Genomic DNA, 18,008 nt, shown 5'->3' with positions numbered 1-18,008 from the left:
AATCATTTGATTTTTTCAATATATTGTCCATTTACCACATCAGTGATCAACACTACAATATGTTCATGCAGTTTTTGTTTAATCTGAAGATCTATCTGAATGCCTAGGTTGGAGTGGTACTGAATGGCACTGAATGAACTTGCTCTTATGGACTGAGGACTGCTGCCGACTGGCTTGGCTTCGTGAACTGGGGAGGGGAACATGGAGTCAGGCAAAGTCACTGGCAGAAACTGGTGTCTTTCTGGGTGGAAGTGAAAGAAGCAGAGATGCCTGTCCGACAGGTGCTCCAAGAATAGCGGGAGGAAGGAGGAAGGTGGAAGGAAACTTGTTTCTATTGTTATTATTTTTATGTGTATGTTTGATTCCTATTCCTGTTGTCCTATTCACTTCACGAATCTTGCTGCTATTACACCTGAATTTCCCTAATGGAATTAATACAAGTTTATCTTATATAATCTTATCTTAATTGAGAGTAGAAAGAGGGGGCAGAAAACAGCCTTTAAACTGCAAGAGCTGAGACTGGACCAGGAACCAGACCCTATACTATGGTGCTCGTGGCCACAGGGCTTTCAGGCAGAAGAAGAACCTTAGAATAGTTGAGAAGAGGGAACTATTACTGTACTGTGGGGACATATTCACGTTAACTTCCTACTCACCACACAACTATCCAAACAAAAACTGTCACTGACAACCTAAAAAAAAAAAAAGATTGCCATTCACACAGGAACAAAACCAAAGGTGTGTGTGACCTGATCTGCTCCCTGGAGCGGTAACAGTGCCAGGAATAACATGTTTCAGATACGAGGGAAGCGATCTAGGTCATAGACATTCAGCAAAGCACTACAAGATTGGATCAACATTTTATCACTGATTTTATGTCTGTGGCCATACCTTCCATCCCAGACATGCCATTTTAAATCTGAAACCTTAATGTATTAAACTTTAACTTGTATCTATGATGAGATGCCAAGTATCCGGCTCAGGCTAATGTGCATCAGAGCACACCAGAGTGCAGTAAACTGAGCTTTAATGTAGCCTAGATTTCTCTTTTGCACTTTTATCCTGCTACTGCAAGGCATGGACTGTTAATAGTTGGATGTTTGGATTTCCATTGAAGGAAATTCGTTTTTGGCTGTTGTTGGCCTGTGGAAATGTTTTAATTGGAAATGAATCTGGTAAAGCAGCAGAAAGAGAGGCATAAGAAATGAATGCCAATGATGTTTATTTACTGTGTTAATAGGTCCCAGATTCAATAGGCCTATGTTAAACCTAAGTTCATTTTTACATAATATATCTTTTTCTTTCAATAAACATTGAATATGTCTGGCCCTCGACTTGGACCCAGTTTTTAATTTCGGCCCTCTGTGTATTTAAGTTTGACACCCCTGTAGTAAAGCATAAACCTTAATGTATTAAATCATAATTTGTTTCCTGTTCATCCTATATGCCCCCAGGCTGACGTGTGATTATCGTGAGAATCACTCCCTCATCCCTCCCTGGTGCAGTGGTTTGCCCCAAAAGATAAGCCGTCACTCCACCTACTGTCACGCCTGAACCTGTTTAAAGAGAAAGCACGCCGACTCAACTCTCAGTATACACTGTGAGCGTGTGGACCACCTCTCGCTGTAGTCTAGGCTGTTAGTGGCAGTTGTGTCGTCATCATGACATACAGCACCATTGCTGTCATCTTTAGCGTACTGAGCTCCTGCAATGCCAGTGGCAAACTTTTAGTTTTTCTCATTGATGGACTCCGCTACGACTACCTCGATAATTTGCAAAATTTGCCTGGGTTCCGGGAGATTGTGGAAAACGGAGTCAAAGTGGATTACATGACTCCAGAATTCCCCAGTCTGTCCTATCCCAACTACTACTCACTCATGACAGGTAAGGGCTATTCTAAGCTTCTAGGTGAAGAACCAAACAGGTATTCAGCAACAAGAGACTGATGAAGAAACATACAGTCATGCCTGGGGCTTTCATGTCTTTACTTTCACCAGGCCTAAACTCTGAAGAGCACCAGATGACTGGGAACTACATGTGGGACATGGACTCCAATAAGGAGTTCCTAATCGGCTCCAACGCAGACAGCCGCTTGCCTCTGTGGTGGAACGGATCTGAACCGCTCTGGGTGACTATGGAGAAACTGAAGAAGAGAGTCTACATGTACTACTGGCCAGGTCAGTGCACAGAGTTCTGCCAGTGACTGATATGTGGAGAGGCTGCGACACATGACTCATCATGGTTGAGACTGGGATTAGACTGCAGGCAAAGTGTCCTAAATCATTATCAACTGTTGGAATAAGCTTTGTATCACTTTCTGTCCTATGTTCTCGTTATCTTTTATTAAGTATTTGTGGAAGTTATATATAAAGTTCTATAAAATGTGGGTGAGGTCTACCATAACTGTTATGATGATAACATTAGTTTACATACGGATGTTGTGATAACAATTCCCAGATGAATCACACTTCTGTGACAGATCTTCACCATTATCTACTTTGAGATGTCATTAAACTGAATAACTTGATGTGAAGTACAAAAACTACGTTTCAGGTTGTGAGGTGGAGATTCTAGGAGTGAGGCCATCTCTCTGTGAACCGTACATACCCAACGCCTCTGAGAGGAACCTGACCGATGCCATGGAGCGAGCCCTTGATGCATTAGAGTACTATGTTCTCCTATCTTGGTGTTCTAACTGATGTTATCCCCTCAGTAATATAACAATATGTTGTACATTCATTTTTTTTATTATACTTTCTATATTATTTTATATTATATACTTTTTATATTATTTTATATAATTTACTTTGTATATGATAGCTAAAAAAAACAAATGTGTTTACTAAACAAATGTATACATTTTGACTTTTCTTCATAGCAAAACATGATGATGAGGGTGGTGTTCTTAGGGTGACTGCACATGATTAGCTCCTTCAAAATATGTGGGCTTTCTTCTCAACCTGAAAATGTTGTTTAACGGCATTCTCTGTGTCCTTCAGTAATGGTCAAGCAGACATGGCTGCAGTGTATTATGAGAAGGTGGATGCCGTAGGCCACTTCTTTGGACCCCAATCACTCGAGTTGACAGGAACTGTCCTTGGGCTGGATGCTGCCATGCAGTTTCTCAACCAAAAGATCACGGTTAGAAGTTTGAACCTGAATGACTAATTTTAACCGGAATAAGTGAAGTGAAGAGTGACATGGTAAACTTCGGATGTCACGGTTTAGTATGACAGGGCATGATTGATCATTGTTGACAAATTAGGTTACTATGTATTCTCATGACATATCCTTGTATTCTGAAACACCTATGTAACAATAATCGCATGTTCTCAAATAATGAAGCGAAAGTGAAGGAGGATGCAAAAGCTCAAATGCCGTGCGTAGACGTGTAATGATGTCGGCAGGCAAGGTGCTTCTGCGTAAATGGCACCTAACACCTTCGTGTTGCAGGCGAAAAACATGAGCAATGACCTGAACGTCGTCATGTTCTCCGATCATGGCATGACTGAGATCACAAACGTCATTGAACTGGACAAACACATCAACTTGTCTGACATCATCAAGGTGCTGGACCTTGGCCCTGTTGTGAGCCTGTGGCCCAAACAAGCAAAGTTTGAAGAGGTGAGGTCCTCTTTTTGGGTGTGTACTCTTTTCCATTATTTCCGTTATGATTAGAGAAGCGTGTGAAAACATGTTCATTAAGATGTTTCCCACAATGATCTGTTGTGTTTTCTCTACACCAATTACCTGCTATTTTGAGGCTTTTAATATGCAATCAAATTCATACGGACACAGATATTCACAGCGCTCAGTGCAGTGGAGAACATGACAACCTACCGCAAAAGTGAGATCCCCGATCGATTCCATTACAAGGAAGGGAGGTTTGTTTCAACTCTGACTCTTGTTGCTAAACAAGGCTGGATCATCACGCCTGTAAGCTTTTGATGCACTTTTGTTTGAGTTTTCTTTACATTTCTGTCCTCCTTTTAACTTGTCAACTGAGAAAAGAGAGAAACAGGCTCAACCGAGCTATTCTAACTTACCTGCATACAAAAAACCAAGGGGGAACTCTGGGGAAAGGCCCTTTACCACAGTAGCACAGCACTGACACACCCTATAGATCATGCAAATAGGCATGGTCCCAGCTACCAATCTAAACCTTGATGCATGTTGATTTAATTTGGTGTCTTCCTTTCAACTTGTCAACTGGTCTAACCTGCATATGGAAATAGAATGAGTGTAAAAACAATAGGAAACCCTAGGGCGAGCGCTAGGGACACACCTTGTAGAGGCTGCAGCTGTTTCCCAGCTACCAATCCAACCGTGTTGCATTTTGATTTAATTAGGTGTCAGAACTGGCTTGGCAAGATATTTGTTTATGCTGCGCTTATGAAACAATGGTACATTTTAGAAACATAACGGCTTGTTTGTACTGATATACTATGTATATAGAAGTATGCAATGATTCACCATTCATTGTCATGTTCCTGTTCTTATCAAAAACACACAAACTGCGTTTATAACACTTTTCGGTGTCTTGTTACTGGAATATAATGGATTTCTTGCTCATTCAATGGCGTTTCCTTTCAGAGCATATCAGCCTTGCCTGTCCCGCCAAGTGCCACTGGAAACAGGAAGTTTGGTGCTCATGGCTACGACAATGAACTTGTTGAAATGAGAGGCTTCTTTGTAGCAAAAGGCCCAGGTAAGGGAACCTGTACCATGTATACAGTTTGTACAGATAGATGTGGATGCACTGCCACAGTGCTTTTGACACATCCTAACACTCACTGATTCTAATGCATGAAGTCCAGTATAACATAACTCAATTTCAAGGCTGTTCAGATAAGCCTATTTTCTTGCATTTGATCCCATGACACCTAAATGAACAAGATGAAATCAGGGCATCTTGTAGAATATAAAAAACCGTCCAATGTTCTTGAGTAGTGACTTATATTCTTTTGCTAAGCTGCAGCTGTTTTCCTTCACAGATTTCAAAGCCAACTTCAGCGCTGAACCAATCAGAGCAGCAGATATCTATAATGTTATGTGTCACACCCTTGGGATCGAGGCTCTCCCCAATAACGGCTCTTTCGACCGGGTGAGGGCCATGCTGAACCGGTCATCCAGTATAACCCAGCAAAGCTGTGCCCTGGTTTGGCTAGGACTGTTTAGTCTGTTTATTCACCTACATGTGTAACCTTACTGAAAACCATCCCAATTATTACTGTTTCTACTGGGGAGGGGTGTGTGTGTCCAATGCCCCTCAATGCCAGTGCTGCCACTAAGTTAAGCTTTAGTGAAAATGAATGCAATGTTGAATTGTTATTTATGTTCTTTAGGGTATGTGGAGAATATGATGAGATTACTACTATTCATTCAGTTTTTTCTCCTTGTGGCTATGGTTGAAATGTTTTTTTTTTTTTAAACGTGACATGACTCGAACTTTTCGATCTTTGCCAGATATGTCTGTAATAACTATCAGCTGTCCCTAAATATAGCAGCTTTTAAAACTGATTTCGGTGCTGTAGTTCACCTCTCATCTTGAATTATATCCAATTGATCAAACTAAACATTCATTTGATACTTTTGTTGTGTGTAATGTTTTTTCTAATGTTTTGTAAGTCATTTTGGACAAAAGTGTCTGCTAAATACCTTAACAATGGCCATAAACACATCCACCTACTTACTTTAACTACCGGTAACCACCTAGTTACTTTTTTCCAAGCCCTCCCCTACATCTTCACATTTAGCTGCTATTTCCTTACAGAAACCTACAGGTAGGTTACATTGTTGTCCACACCTATTTCCTGGAAACATAAATAATAAAGTGGCCTTGATGTTTGAGCATCTAGCTCTACTGGTTGAGTTGCAATTTTTAACATGCATTTCTTAATTAGTCACGCGGATCTTATTATGAAATTGTATCGTGACCTTGTATTGAATCGTGGTATAGGAACCTTCACCTGTAAGTCCCTATGTATTATAGTTTGGATGGTACATTTTCAAACATACTTGCATGTAGTCCTTCAATTGACAAAACGTATTTTCATGAAATGTCTAATCTGGACAATCAGTTCACACGAAAGCCTACTGCGTCCTCTTCTGGTTAGGAAAATGCAGAACACCTTTTTGTCATCAGCAGATGGCGCAGGAGCACAAGGGACATGACAGCTCAGAAGAGTAGGCCTAGGCTATCGAATAGTTCAAATATATAGGCTAAGAAACAAAAGGTGTCAAAAGGAAAGTAAACAGTATAGTTTTGATAAAAAGGACAACTTGACTGGCTTAACGCCGCTATGAATTAGTCAGGGACTAATCGGTTTATCTGAAGAAAAACAACACTTGTTAGGATCCTCAATAGGCTATAATACAGTCTATTTTCAAATATTCGCCAAATCAAACATCACTATAGCATATTCAGATGAAGAATATATTACATACAATTGTGTTCTGCTGTGGGCACTTAACAAATTAAATGCACGTGTGTGATGTTGCATTTATTGCGTGTTATTTGGTAGGCTACAGTCAGCTCATTACGAGTTACATACATACATTAAATACTGTTTTATTGATTTAAAAAAAAAAAAAAAAAAAATCAATCAATCGACTAGTATACGATATTTAATAGAAAGTAGCCTAATTGAGGAAACCTGATTAACGTGCTTTGAGGCTACGAAGTGTTAAAGGGATAACTGTTACAGTGTAAGTGCATATTAATCGGCATAAGCACATGCGTGGTATGGGATGAGGTGTTGATACTCTCTGCCGATTGGTCCACACTTTTCACGTGTATCGAGGAAATTTGTTTCCTCCCGAATAGTTGGAGTGACAGAGAAGAGGACCAGTGAGCTGCATGGCTGAAGACTTAAGGATTGATAGGACAGAAATTGTTTGAACTGACATCTAACACAACACAGATGGATCATATAGCGGTCGCGGTGGATGTCGGAAAACGACAACTCGTTGTTTAGATATTGTCTGCTTTTTATACGTTTTGCCTGTGGCGGTCCGAAACTTAAGCCATGACATATTGAAGGATAGCCTTAGCTAGCGAGCGAGCTAGCTTTGTAAATAGAACCAAATTTTTTTTATTAGCAAGCACGCTGGCTAACGTTTTTGCCATGATCTAACGTTATTTTCTTTGTTGTTGCAGTTATCCTAACCTGTATTTCAGTAATTGTTTTGAATGTATTACCTAAAACGTTAATGTTTTTTTTATAATTAGGCACCGTAGAATTGCCTTGCAAACTTATTACACTTGCTGGAGCTAGCTAGCTATATGTATTATGGCGAACGTTACGATAAGATTACACGATAGTTTCAGTTAGTGTTGACATTATGTTGTCACTTAGCTAGTGCATAGATAAATACCTTTGCCTACTTACCGTTACTTGGGAGGCGTGGAACGTGGTAACATTAATGCGACCGTAAACTGAGTTTAGAATGCTGTGAAGGTTTCTGATAAGTTGCTTCTTTCTCGGGATCGCACTAACATTGCATGCCCGGCAGAATGGCTTTCTTGTTGATAAGGCTACAAGGTGATGCATGAAAGGTGGACAAATTCAAGGGGCATAAAGCCTGTCCTCTTTGCGCCTTTGAGGACATGTCATTTCCAGCAGCATGCCGCATCATCTTGATGGCAGAAGCAGCAATAGTGCCGATGCCCCGATGCTGAGCGGCGCCTCTGCCTATTCCTCTTTCCGATTTTTGCCAGCTGTCGCCTTCGGAATCGCAGCAGCCGTTCTCTTTCAGTTCGGATATGGTGGAATCAGCGTTACGTCCTTCTTTCTGAAGCTGTTTATTTATGTGTCCTTCGCGTTGCTCTGTTTTCTTTTGGGAAGCATCGCCCTGCTTGTGAAGAAGAGTCCTCCCAAAATCAGCAATTTTGACACATCAAAGAGGCAGTCCTGTTACCTGTCGGATTTCTTCAACAAATTAATGGTGAGAATCGTTGTGAAAACTTTGCTATAATTGTTTTTGTGAAACCCTACCAGGTGCAGCCCTGCTACCAGTGTTTACCTTCACACGCAGAGTGAGAGAGATCATTCTTTTTTTACCCTTATTTTTAAAACCTTTCTGTTGTACAGTACATCCTAACCCCAAGAGCCTTTAAAAGAAATTGCACAGCATGCAAAAGAGAGAACATGCAAGGGTGTATTTCGATTATGCTAAGCTCACCTATCAGGTGTACTGGCAGGGTGACATGATGAAGGAAGGATGATCATATCTGTAAATCAGTAGTTATCCTCTCCTTCATTAGTTCCCTTTAAGGCAGGAACAACTATACTGAACCCAATTCATTACAGTTCTGCAGCCAAACACCTTTTAATACTGAATGTAGGCTACCAACTCCAAAAATAGTAATAAATAGCACTGGTCTCACTTGTCCAGTGTGGTGTAGCTTGACATTGTGTGGTTCATATTTTGCACAAATGGTGAGGCTGTTATGACATGTCTCTCTCCCCCACCCCGATAATCTGTGTCTGGTGAAATGGCATTTCACCTCTAAAACCCAGGTTTAGAGAGGGGCCTCTCCTGAAACGTATTTAGCCATTTACCTGTAACTTCCGCTCTTCAATGAAAGGAAAGAGCATGGCCTCCGCGCACGGCCTCTTCCACATCTGTTGTTGTTGTTGTATGTTTCTTGTTTATTCAATGAATGTGCTGCCAAGCGGCTTGTCTCAAGGCTGTTTTCATGATTTTGCATCCCCGCCCCGCAGGCACGATTCTCTGTGCCCATACTGGACTCCGCACAAACCAGGAGAGTGGTGGTGTCACACAATGTGGATAAGGCCCTCAAAGAAGGTGAGTAATCCTTTCACCAGAATGTTCGGTATGCGGGGAAAAATAACTGCCCGCTCACCCATGGCAGGGTTAAAGACCATCATGACTGGCCTGATTCCTCCGGTGTGTTGCAACGTCACAAAACACACTCAGGAATTGGCAGCTGCTTTTCTGCTTAGTCTTGCTTAGCAGTAGGGAAAATGTGAGGCATGTGTCTCTTGGATAAATATGCAGCATTAATTTTCACAGTGACACTTAATAAAATGTATTGTTTTGATACATATTTTCCACAGTGAGAGCCTGTACTTTTAAAGGAGACATTGTAGAGTGTATGAATAATATGATGTCGGTCATCAGCGATTAAACAATATCTCGTCTTCATTTTCATTGTCTTTGATGTCTTCGGATTTGACCTTTGAACATGTCCCAATTCTGTCACAGTTTTACATGTCATGTCGTGGCTAAAGAGCCCTTGACTTCGGGAGACACTTGTTGTACATTCACACTTGACAAGTGTCCATTTGTGGTGACAGAACTCTGGGGAGATGGGAAAATTGGCCCAGACAAATCTGTCAAAGTGACCCAACCTGTGCTTGCCCATAGATGGATGATGAAGTGCAGACTGGCTCCCTTGACTGACAGTCACGGACAGAAAAAAGGGAGATAAATTGGAGTGGCTATCAACTGGCTGGCAGATGGGACACGGTAGAAAAACACAGGTCCTACATCTGTCATGTATTGCGCTCTGTAGGTCTGTCGCTCAGGAAATCGCCTCTCTTGTCCATGTGACCGTAGGTTCAAAATGAATTCATGTGTGGGGCAACATATCCTCGTGATGGAAGATGCATAAGACTGCATTGAGTGAAAGGGCAAACTGTCTTGTTGTTCTTTAGCTTAATGATGCATATATGGTGTCTGGAAGCATATCTGGTGACTGCTGTCTGTACTGCTTGTATTTCACTGTTAGTAGTGTTCATCCATGGTGGTCCCTACATTCTTTCCTCTGTCTGAATCACACCTCCAGAATGGTTTGGTTGTCATGCAGACCACTCGATGGAGCATGCTCAGTTTGAGGCTAATTCCAGGATACAGCCTCCCTTATAAGGTGCTATCTAACCCCCAACTGAGATATATTGCTTTGTCCTGGTTTTTGCCAGGATTACAAGCGGTGTGCAGTAGCAGTTACTGATATTATTTTGATTGTAGTCTGTTATTTATACCAGAACTATCAATCCTACGAGAATGTATCTATCTGAGATTGATATAGCATGGTGTAGCTCATTGGACTTAAACCAGATTGGTGTCTCTTTGGCTTAAGTCACTGTCATGCTTTGTTTTTTTTTTTCTCCACTGCCAGAAATAACTCCATTTTGCCAATTCTCCCAGACGGTTGCACTCCAAGCCATTAAGAAAGGGATGATGAAGCTTGAAGGGGACATTATCTGTGACATTTCATTTGCCATGGCATTTGATGGAGAAATATGACAGATAAGGCTGTGTGTGTGTGTGTGTGTGTGTAGGCGATCCCAACTCAAGATCACTTTAACAACGCTCCAGCTGGACCTACGGATGTGAGTAGTGGAACGGTCGAATTAAACAAGAAACAAAATCCGTGTAAACCTGTTCTCTAGATTTAAATGGCAGTTGTCCCATGTAGAGTTCAGATGTCGGCAGCAATGAAGCAAGTCACTACTCCCAGAAGGATTTTCTTGTCTTTTTTTCCCCCTTTGTCTTTCTTCATATGCTACGTGGGTGTAATTACTGCCTAATCGTATCCTCCAGCTTCTCATTTCTCCTCTGCAGGGAGGGGGAGGTTCATTTTGGTTTGTTTTCTTTTTCCCTGGCAGATAGGCCTGAACTCTTGAAACGGTCTTTAAGTGGTGATGGAGCTGTTTGGAGGAATTGGAATTGGGTTTTGGGGGAAGTCAGACAGTGAGGAGGAGTAGGAGGCTGGTTATCAAGCTTTCAAGCTAATCAGAACCTCTGGTTCTGCAAACCCACCCCTCCCCCCCCACCCCTCCCCCCACCCCTCCCTCCCCCCACCCCTCCCCCCACCCCTCCCCCCCACCACCATTTTATTTCTCCTCTCCTTTCTCTTGCCGTCTCCTTCTCTCCTCCTTTTTCTTTGACAGTGTTGTGAACTGACGTGGTCAAATATGGTTAGTCATACTGCTTATTAATGGATTCAGGCGCGCAACATGTGCATTACGCCCACACATGGGAGGTTAACTGTTAGCAAAGGAGGTTATCAACCAAAAAAAGCTGCCGTCATTTGCCTGGTCACCCACCATCCCCCACCCCACCCCCACAACTAACAATGCTGTTGTAACATAGGAGGCTATGCAGTATGCGCCCACGTTAACTAGCAAGCTTATACACACACATCACACACACTGATCCTCTCCCAGTCGGGCTCTATGGCTTTGGGTTTCATAATGCTGCGCGGGCCGCTGGACCAGTGGTGGTGCCAGTGAAGCAGGGACGGGTGTGTTCAATACCCCCTTGTGTTCAATTAGAGAAGGCCATTCTGGAGCCCTACTGCATTGGAGAGTTCAGTAGTGCTCCCTCTCCTTTGTGTGGTATTGTGAATAGGTCCTCTCTCTCTTTCTCTCTTTCTCTCTCTCTTTCTATATATTTTATCTCACTCCCACACATGCACAAACACAGACACAACCCAGTATTTGAAAGTCTCCAGCCATGCTCTTTTCATAGTGTAATGTCTTCATGAATTGGGGGTATTCTTGCATCAGGCTGTAAAAAAAATCCACTAGACCTTGTAACTCATTTTTATACTGATACTCATTATTTTACCTTCCACAAAATGCCCACTGAATATGAGTGGATCGATGGTCTGTTTGGCTTTATGAGTGGCAGGAGTTGGTGCACGCTCAGTGGAGTGTGGTGACTGTGATGCTCACATGATGTATGGAAATAAAGGGCCATTGATACAGGAGAGCCTGAGGGCCTGCATGAGGTACAGGCCCTGGCCTTGGCTTAGTGAACTTCGGTCACAGTCTACTGGAAAACAAATGCACCACACAAACAAAAAGGCTGTGGTGTAAACATTTTAGGACAACAACTCAACAAGTCGCAAACCAATCCCTTTTTCGAAATATGTTACCAACGTACTTACCCCGATAGTGTGAACCGTGGTTTTGGGGAAACGCTTGCATCGCAGCTGCATAGTTCCAACTAGTTGCTGATAGTTGCTAACATACAGTACCAGTCAAAAGTTTGGACACACCTTTCATTTTTTTGAGAAGTGTTTTCTTTACTTTTATTATTTTCTACATTGTAGATTAATATTGAAGACATTTTAACTACGAAAGAACACATATGGAATTATGTACTAAACAAAAAAAGTGTTATCTACCATGTAGAAAATAATAAAAGTAAATAAAGCACTTCTCAAAAAATTAGAAGGTTTGTCCAAACTTTTGACTGGTACTGTATGTAGCAAGTATGGGGAAATATAGCCCAGATTGGAATCTAAAGGAGTTGAGGGTACATAACATTATCAGCATGTGTGCTGCATGGGTAACCTTGGCACTGAAAGCAAAGAATACTTGCTTTACTAGTTGAACTTCAGTAAAGTCTTTGTTCAATTATATTTGACACTTCATATATGATGGAGTGATGAGGTTATGTATATCTGCCCCAGTTCTTTATGAAATGGCCTAGTTGCTACAAAAAAAGCTCTCTTTTAGCCCTCCAACTCGTCATCTTGCTGTGCTTCCGCATAGCGTCTTTTTAAATCAGTCGTCATGGCCAGACTCTTGTTTTTAATGACTCTGGTCACATGTGGGAGTTGCTAAGTATGCTAGTGCTGGGGTTTACGTTCGTGAATAAGGGATTGAATGAATGGTCACTGTGCCGGTCACTGAGATTTGCATTAATGCTCAGCAGTCTTTCCTCCAGCCCAGTCACTTGGGTCACTTTGACAGCGTTCAGGGCCACTGCGTTTTAAGCCTTTTTTTTGGCATACTCTCCTTGAGTTTGATTCAGATTGTGCCAAGACCACTTGCTCGCTCGGAAAGCAAGTTGCATTTTGAACCCTTTGGCATGGGAACATGCTTAAGAACTAAAGGTTCTCTCAAAGTCACAGAGGGTTTTACCAGAAAAAAAAAAACCCTTGAAGCGTCTCTCCTTTCCCTGTTAAAGCATACCGAGCCTGCTAAATCTGTCAACATGAAATATGAGCTGGCCTATAACCATCTTCTCGAGGAAGGCTTCTTATCGTACATAGTTGTTGGGAGGCGTGATATGCAGACGAGCTCTCCTCCCAGGCAGACTAAAGTCCTGTTCTGTGGAAGAGACAAGCTCTCCTCTCAGGCAGGCTAAAGTCCTGTTCTGTGGAAGAGACGAGCTCTCCTCTCAGGCAGGCTAAAGTCCTGTTCTGTGGAAGAGACAAGCTCTCCTCCCAGGCAGACTAAAGTCCTGCTCTGTGGAAGAGACGAGCTCTCCTCCCAGGCAGACTAAAGTCCTGCTCCAGAAGATCCCTGCCTGGCACGAGTGCATGCATCGTCTCCATTGACGTCAGCAGACTGGAGGCAGGAAAATGCAGGTGGTAGACCCCGCAGTTGTTTGGCATCGCCCGCTGACGCATACATATTGTAAGAATTTGATTAAAAGGGCTGCCTTAATGAGGGGGGTGTGGGAGAAAGGAGACAAGCTTAGGCGGGGAGTGATAAGATAGAGAGAGCGAGAGAGAGAGGGAGAGAGAAAGAGAATAAGGAAGTGGATAAGATACAGCGAGAGAGAGAGAGAGAGAGAGGGATGGGGAGGGGGCAATTTCATTGGTGTGTCTGGTATTCCAGAATGTAGAGAGAGGTTTTTTAAATAATGCAAAGAAAGCACGCTTTCCTCATGTAGTATTTATGATCAGGTTGCTTTTATTTCAGACTTGAAAAATGTCGGTTCCTGAGGGAAAATGAGAAGCTGTCTTTTTATAGGAGCCCCATCACGCAGGCTTAAGCATCTATGATAATACAAATTGAATTTCTGATTTTGATGTTCCCTTGCAGGCTGCATGCATATTTACATGGTGCTTCTGAATTGCATGCTGGGATAGGCATTGCTCTCAAACCTCATTTTGGCCCCTTACAGCAAAAACACTAAGGAATCGATCCTCATTATATTGCAGCATCAATACAATGCTGTGCTCAGTACATGTCTGCTCACAATTCAATTCAATTCAATTCAATTCAATTTTATTTTATTTATATAGCGCCATAACAATACAATTGTCTCAAGGCGCTTTACAGAGCCCAGGGAGCCCAGAACCCCCTTAGTGCAAGCACAATGGCAACAGGGACAAGAAAAAACTCCCTGTTAGTCAGGAAGGAATCTAAAGCAGAACCACGGCACATAAGGGGGAACCCATCTGCTTGAGGTCGGCCGGGTGGAGATAGGAAGGGGGGAAGGGGGGAGGGTTGTGTGGCAGAAGGGGAAGGGAAACAACAAGTGTTGTGCACAGCCTGCATTTAGTAGATGTACATAATATATATACAGACATCCAGTGGTAAATACATGATACAGACAAGACCAGTTTAGTGGGTATACACTATACACTAGGGTTACTGTTACAGGGGTAAGGGGGGTAGGGATAGAGAAACATGTTGGTGGTGGCAATAATATATATTGTATATACTAAATGTTAGCATAGGGTAGAGTAAGTGTACAGCAGTCCGGTGGCGGTGGGTGCAATTTGCCGAGGGTTTCTACAGGTGGATCGGGTGAAGAGACTACAGCAGCGTCCCATAGCGAAGATAGTCCAGATTAGGAGAGAAAGAAAAGAACAGACAGTGATGACCTTGCTTTTTTTCTACATGGTAGTTAACCCTTTTATGCTGTGCAATCAAAACTATCCATAGATGCAGTAGTGTGACGGGGATGAACTATAATGGCATATCGGTTCAACCTGCTCACAGTATGATACAATCAGTTACAATATGCTCATGCTCTTTACGACAGCGAAAGGACTTTAAGGAAAGGTTAATGTATCTTCAGTCCCCAGCTAATGTCCCATTCTTGATAGATATTATGGTGCCTGCTTGAAAACCCCAGTTAAATAACCCCAAAGGCAGCTTTATTATTATTATTATTATTATTATTATTATTATTATTATTATTATTTGTATTATTGTTGATGTTGTTGTATTCTGCTGCTCAGGTTCTTTGGTGGGGCAGTCATGTTGTTGTGGGCTTCAGACATGAACATGTTGTACTGTGAAGGAGGGCCTGGGTACACCATGCGGCGCGTGTTGCAGCTGTCACCAGCCAGTTGTGCGTTGTTGTTGTTGTTGTTGTATCCTGTTGTTCAAGGTCTATGGTTAGGCAGTTGTTATATTGGGTCGGTTAGGATGTTGGGTATGAGTATTTGCATGTGACAGTGAGAGGATTGGCCTCTGTTGGAAGTCCCCAACCTATAGCACAAAGGAAGTATGTCACCTCTCTGTTTGTGCTCATGGTTTTTTTGGCTGTCTGGTTCACCCTAGAGAAGTACCCTCACAGGAAGTGACTTAGCCAGTCTGCAGAAAACGCAGCTGCAGGCAGCCAAAGATGCACCCAAGTGTTTAACCGAAGCCGTTGCTCTGCTCTTTCTGTGTTCTCAATAACACTGACACAATGTGGACATGTTCATGGTGTCCTTCTGGGAAGTAGATAAGACGCACTGCACTGTGCGTGACATGGCATCATTAACTGCAAGTTTAGCAAAAGACAAAAAAAAAAACATAGATGTCTAATGTACTAACCACACTTTGAGACAAACAGCCCTGCCATATTGGGTATGCATGTCAACAAACAGACAGACAGACAGACAGACAGACAGGCAGACAGAGAGACCCTGCCTGTTTTTTCTATCGGGTGTGCATGCTGTGCAGAGATGTTAAAGGGTAGGACTCCTACAGAAGGCTTAGTTGGGCAAAAGGGAGCGAAAAGTGCTCAAAATCGAATTTCCAGCAGTTTTTAAGGTTATTATGAAGTCAAAGATAATCTCAGTGTTTTACAGTGAATCATGCTCAAAGGCGGCAAAGCCAGAGCTGGTGGTGGGCTGCTGGGTACATGTTTGAAGAAGAGCTCAGGAGAGCAGGGGATAAACTCTGGCCTCCTATTGTTGCTGGGAATGTTTTGCTGTGGTAATCCTTTAGCTGTAGTAGCCTACTAGCCGTCTGTTACCTGGCAACTACCTCCCATTGTTCAGCCACGGCCTTCTCAAAGGGAACCGTTTGTGGCGGCTGATAGAGACAAGCCGATGTCACTTCCTGGTGCGCCCATGAAGACTACAGACGGTGCTGTGAAAGAGGGTCTCATTCACAGCTTTTAATCAGAGGAACTCAATGACTAGCCTGGTCCTGGTGATAGTTGTACCTTCCATACTAGAAGATCACAAATGTAATGCAATATCTTGTAGTTACAGGTGCCACCCAGGAAGCATCTTTATTACTGGAACCTTCATGTACCACAGACGGTTACTTTATTACTATACTGCTGCTATATTACTCCTGGTCAGATGAGCTGATGTTTTCCACTCCTCCTCCTCTTCCCCCAGTGTTCGACTACAGCTACAGGGACTACATCCTGTCCTGGTATGTGCCTCTCAGCCGGGACGAGGGACAGCTGTACCAGATGCTGTCGGAGGACCTCTGGGAGATGACCAAGCAGCTCCGCTCCCGTCTGGCCGAGGTGGACATGGTCAACCTGGTCTGCAATGACATCGTCAAGTCCCTGCTCGCCCACTTCTGTGACCTTAAGGCAGCCAACACCAGGTAAGGCCCTCACAGGCTGGAGGTGAATATCCATCAGAGCCTCTCAGCTAGATGTGAAGATTTCTCTGAGAAAACTTGAGTGACTTGGTTAAAAGTTTAATGCCAACTGCAGTCCTTCCATCCACAGGACCTGTATATATACACCAGGTGCAGTAGTAGGCCAAGACACCACCGATTGCCTTACTGTGAAATACTCACCAGTGATTTGACCAAGTCTCCCTGAAATCCAACCTCTGCCTCTTTTCGATAACTTTTTTTCATTAAACAACTAGGAAATCTATCTTAGCTCCTGTCAAGGTTAAATATGGAAACCGTTTTGGGTTGTGTGTCAGTCTGTGATCCCCGAGGGCACCAGTCCAGTCCTCCCTTCTGGTGAGATATTGCTGAGTAGCAGGCACACAAGATACATGCTGCTTATAAGGACGTGTGAAAAGAATGAACTTCTCTGGAGGCAAATCACTGGTGTTCATCATCACACATTCCTCTTTCCCCTTAAAACAAAGTCGAAAAGGAGAAGTACACCTCTGGCCTCTTTTTCAGTGTTCTGTTGACCTGGGTCAGCTGCCTGCCTTCAGCTCGCTGTTGGCCAAATGTTTGCAGTGAAAGTGCAGTGTCATCAGCCCTGGTCCCCAGCGCCTCCCTAACGCTCCTCCTTCCACCTCGTGAATGTAATGAGGACCCTTCCTAACACGCCTCCTTCCTGCTCGTGAATGTAATGAGGACCCTCCCTAACACGCCTCTTTCCTCCTCGTGAATGTAATGAGGACCCTCCCTAACACGCCTCTTTCCTCCTCGTGAATGTAATGAGGACCCTTCCTAACGCTCCTCCTTCCTGCTCGTGAATGTAATGAGGACCCTCTGATGCATTGCCATTTTGTTTGGGCTCCAGGCTGTGTGTAAGTGGCGTCTCTTGGGTAGGTGTTATTTATTTTTAGCAGGGTTTTGGAGAGGAGCCCAAAGGCAATATTAAAAGCTTATTCTGAAAGCTACTGCAACCAACCAACCCCCCCCCCCCCCCCCCCCCCCCAAAATGACAAGAAAGGAGTTTGTTTAAGTGCAAAAGTGCTTATTCAGATCTGAAATTCTGAGAATGAACTGCTCCAACTGTGTGCCACCATATTGTCAGGAAGTGGCATATCGAAAAGCAATGATTAAGCAAATGGACCGCAGACCTTAGTAAGTTAGTTCCTCCTTTTTTGTGTGGTGCTCCACAGAATGAGTTGGAGAGAGGAAGATAGAGTTGCTGATGTAAGTAAGTTGGAACGCTTGCGTCATGAAATTCCTCATGAGAAAAATGGAAAACTTCACAGTCTTTCTATATTCATTGGAGGCCGAGGAAGACCTCAGAGAATCTGAAAGGCCTGTGGGCAGGCCAGATAAACTCTTCATTTTATGCCCTACAAAGGAAAAGGCAAGGCAAAACTTGTGAAAGTTTCGTACTTTGAAGGA

At 43.0% G+C, this 18,008-nt stretch overlaps 2 protein-coding genes across 2 annotated transcripts in view; both read left to right on the top strand.

The window, feature by feature from the left end:
• The first annotated feature begins 1,337 nt into the window (after positions 1-1,337).
• Positions 1,338-6,146, top strand: LOC105901760 (glycerophosphocholine cholinephosphodiesterase ENPP6-like). Its single transcript, XM_031558097.2, has 8 exons — positions 1,338-1,884; positions 1,998-2,177; positions 2,554-2,665; positions 3,000-3,141; positions 3,454-3,624; positions 3,799-3,936; positions 4,594-4,708; positions 4,995-6,146. Exons 1-8 carry the CDS (start codon positions 1,662-1,664, stop codon positions 5,201-5,203), a joined length of 1,290 nt encoding a protein of 429 aa, XP_031413957.1. The 5' UTR covers positions 1,338-1,661; the 3' UTR covers positions 5,204-6,146.
• A 690-nt stretch (positions 6,147-6,836) lies between these two features.
• The window catches only part of snx25 (sorting nexin 25), a 45,483-nt gene continuing 34,311 nt past the window's right edge, over positions 6,837-18,008 (top strand). Inside the window, exons 1-3 of the mRNA XM_031558096.2 lie at positions 6,837-7,947; positions 8,727-8,811; positions 16,343-16,559. Coding sequence (XP_031413956.1) covers positions 7,627-7,947; positions 8,727-8,811; positions 16,343-16,559 — 623 coding nt within the window. The 5' untranslated portion in view covers positions 6,837-7,626. The remainder of the gene's footprint in view (positions 7,948-8,726; positions 8,812-16,342; positions 16,560-18,008) is intronic.

This window comes from Clupea harengus, chromosome 20, assembly GCF_900700415.2.
Source record: "Clupea harengus chromosome 20, Ch_v2.0.2, whole genome shotgun sequence".
Classification (NCBI taxonomy): domain Eukaryota; kingdom Metazoa; phylum Chordata; class Actinopteri; order Clupeiformes; family Clupeidae; genus Clupea; species Clupea harengus.
This window is presented reverse-complemented; position numbering and strand designations above follow the sequence as displayed.

Excerpts from the sequence above, each read along its gene's own strand:
- LOC105901760 (XM_031558097.2), top strand. The coding sequence starts at position 1,662 with ATGACATACAGCACCATTGCTGTCATCTTTAGCGTACTGAGCTCCTGC. Across the intron at positions 3,937-4,593 it reads AAGGCTGGATCATCACGCCT|AGCATATCAGCCTTGCCTGT; the intron begins GTAAGCTTTTGA and ends GTTTCCTTTCAG. Across the intron at positions 4,709-4,994 it reads CTTTGTAGCAAAAGGCCCAG|ATTTCAAAGCCAACTTCAGC; the intron begins GTAAGGGAACCT and ends TTTCCTTCACAG.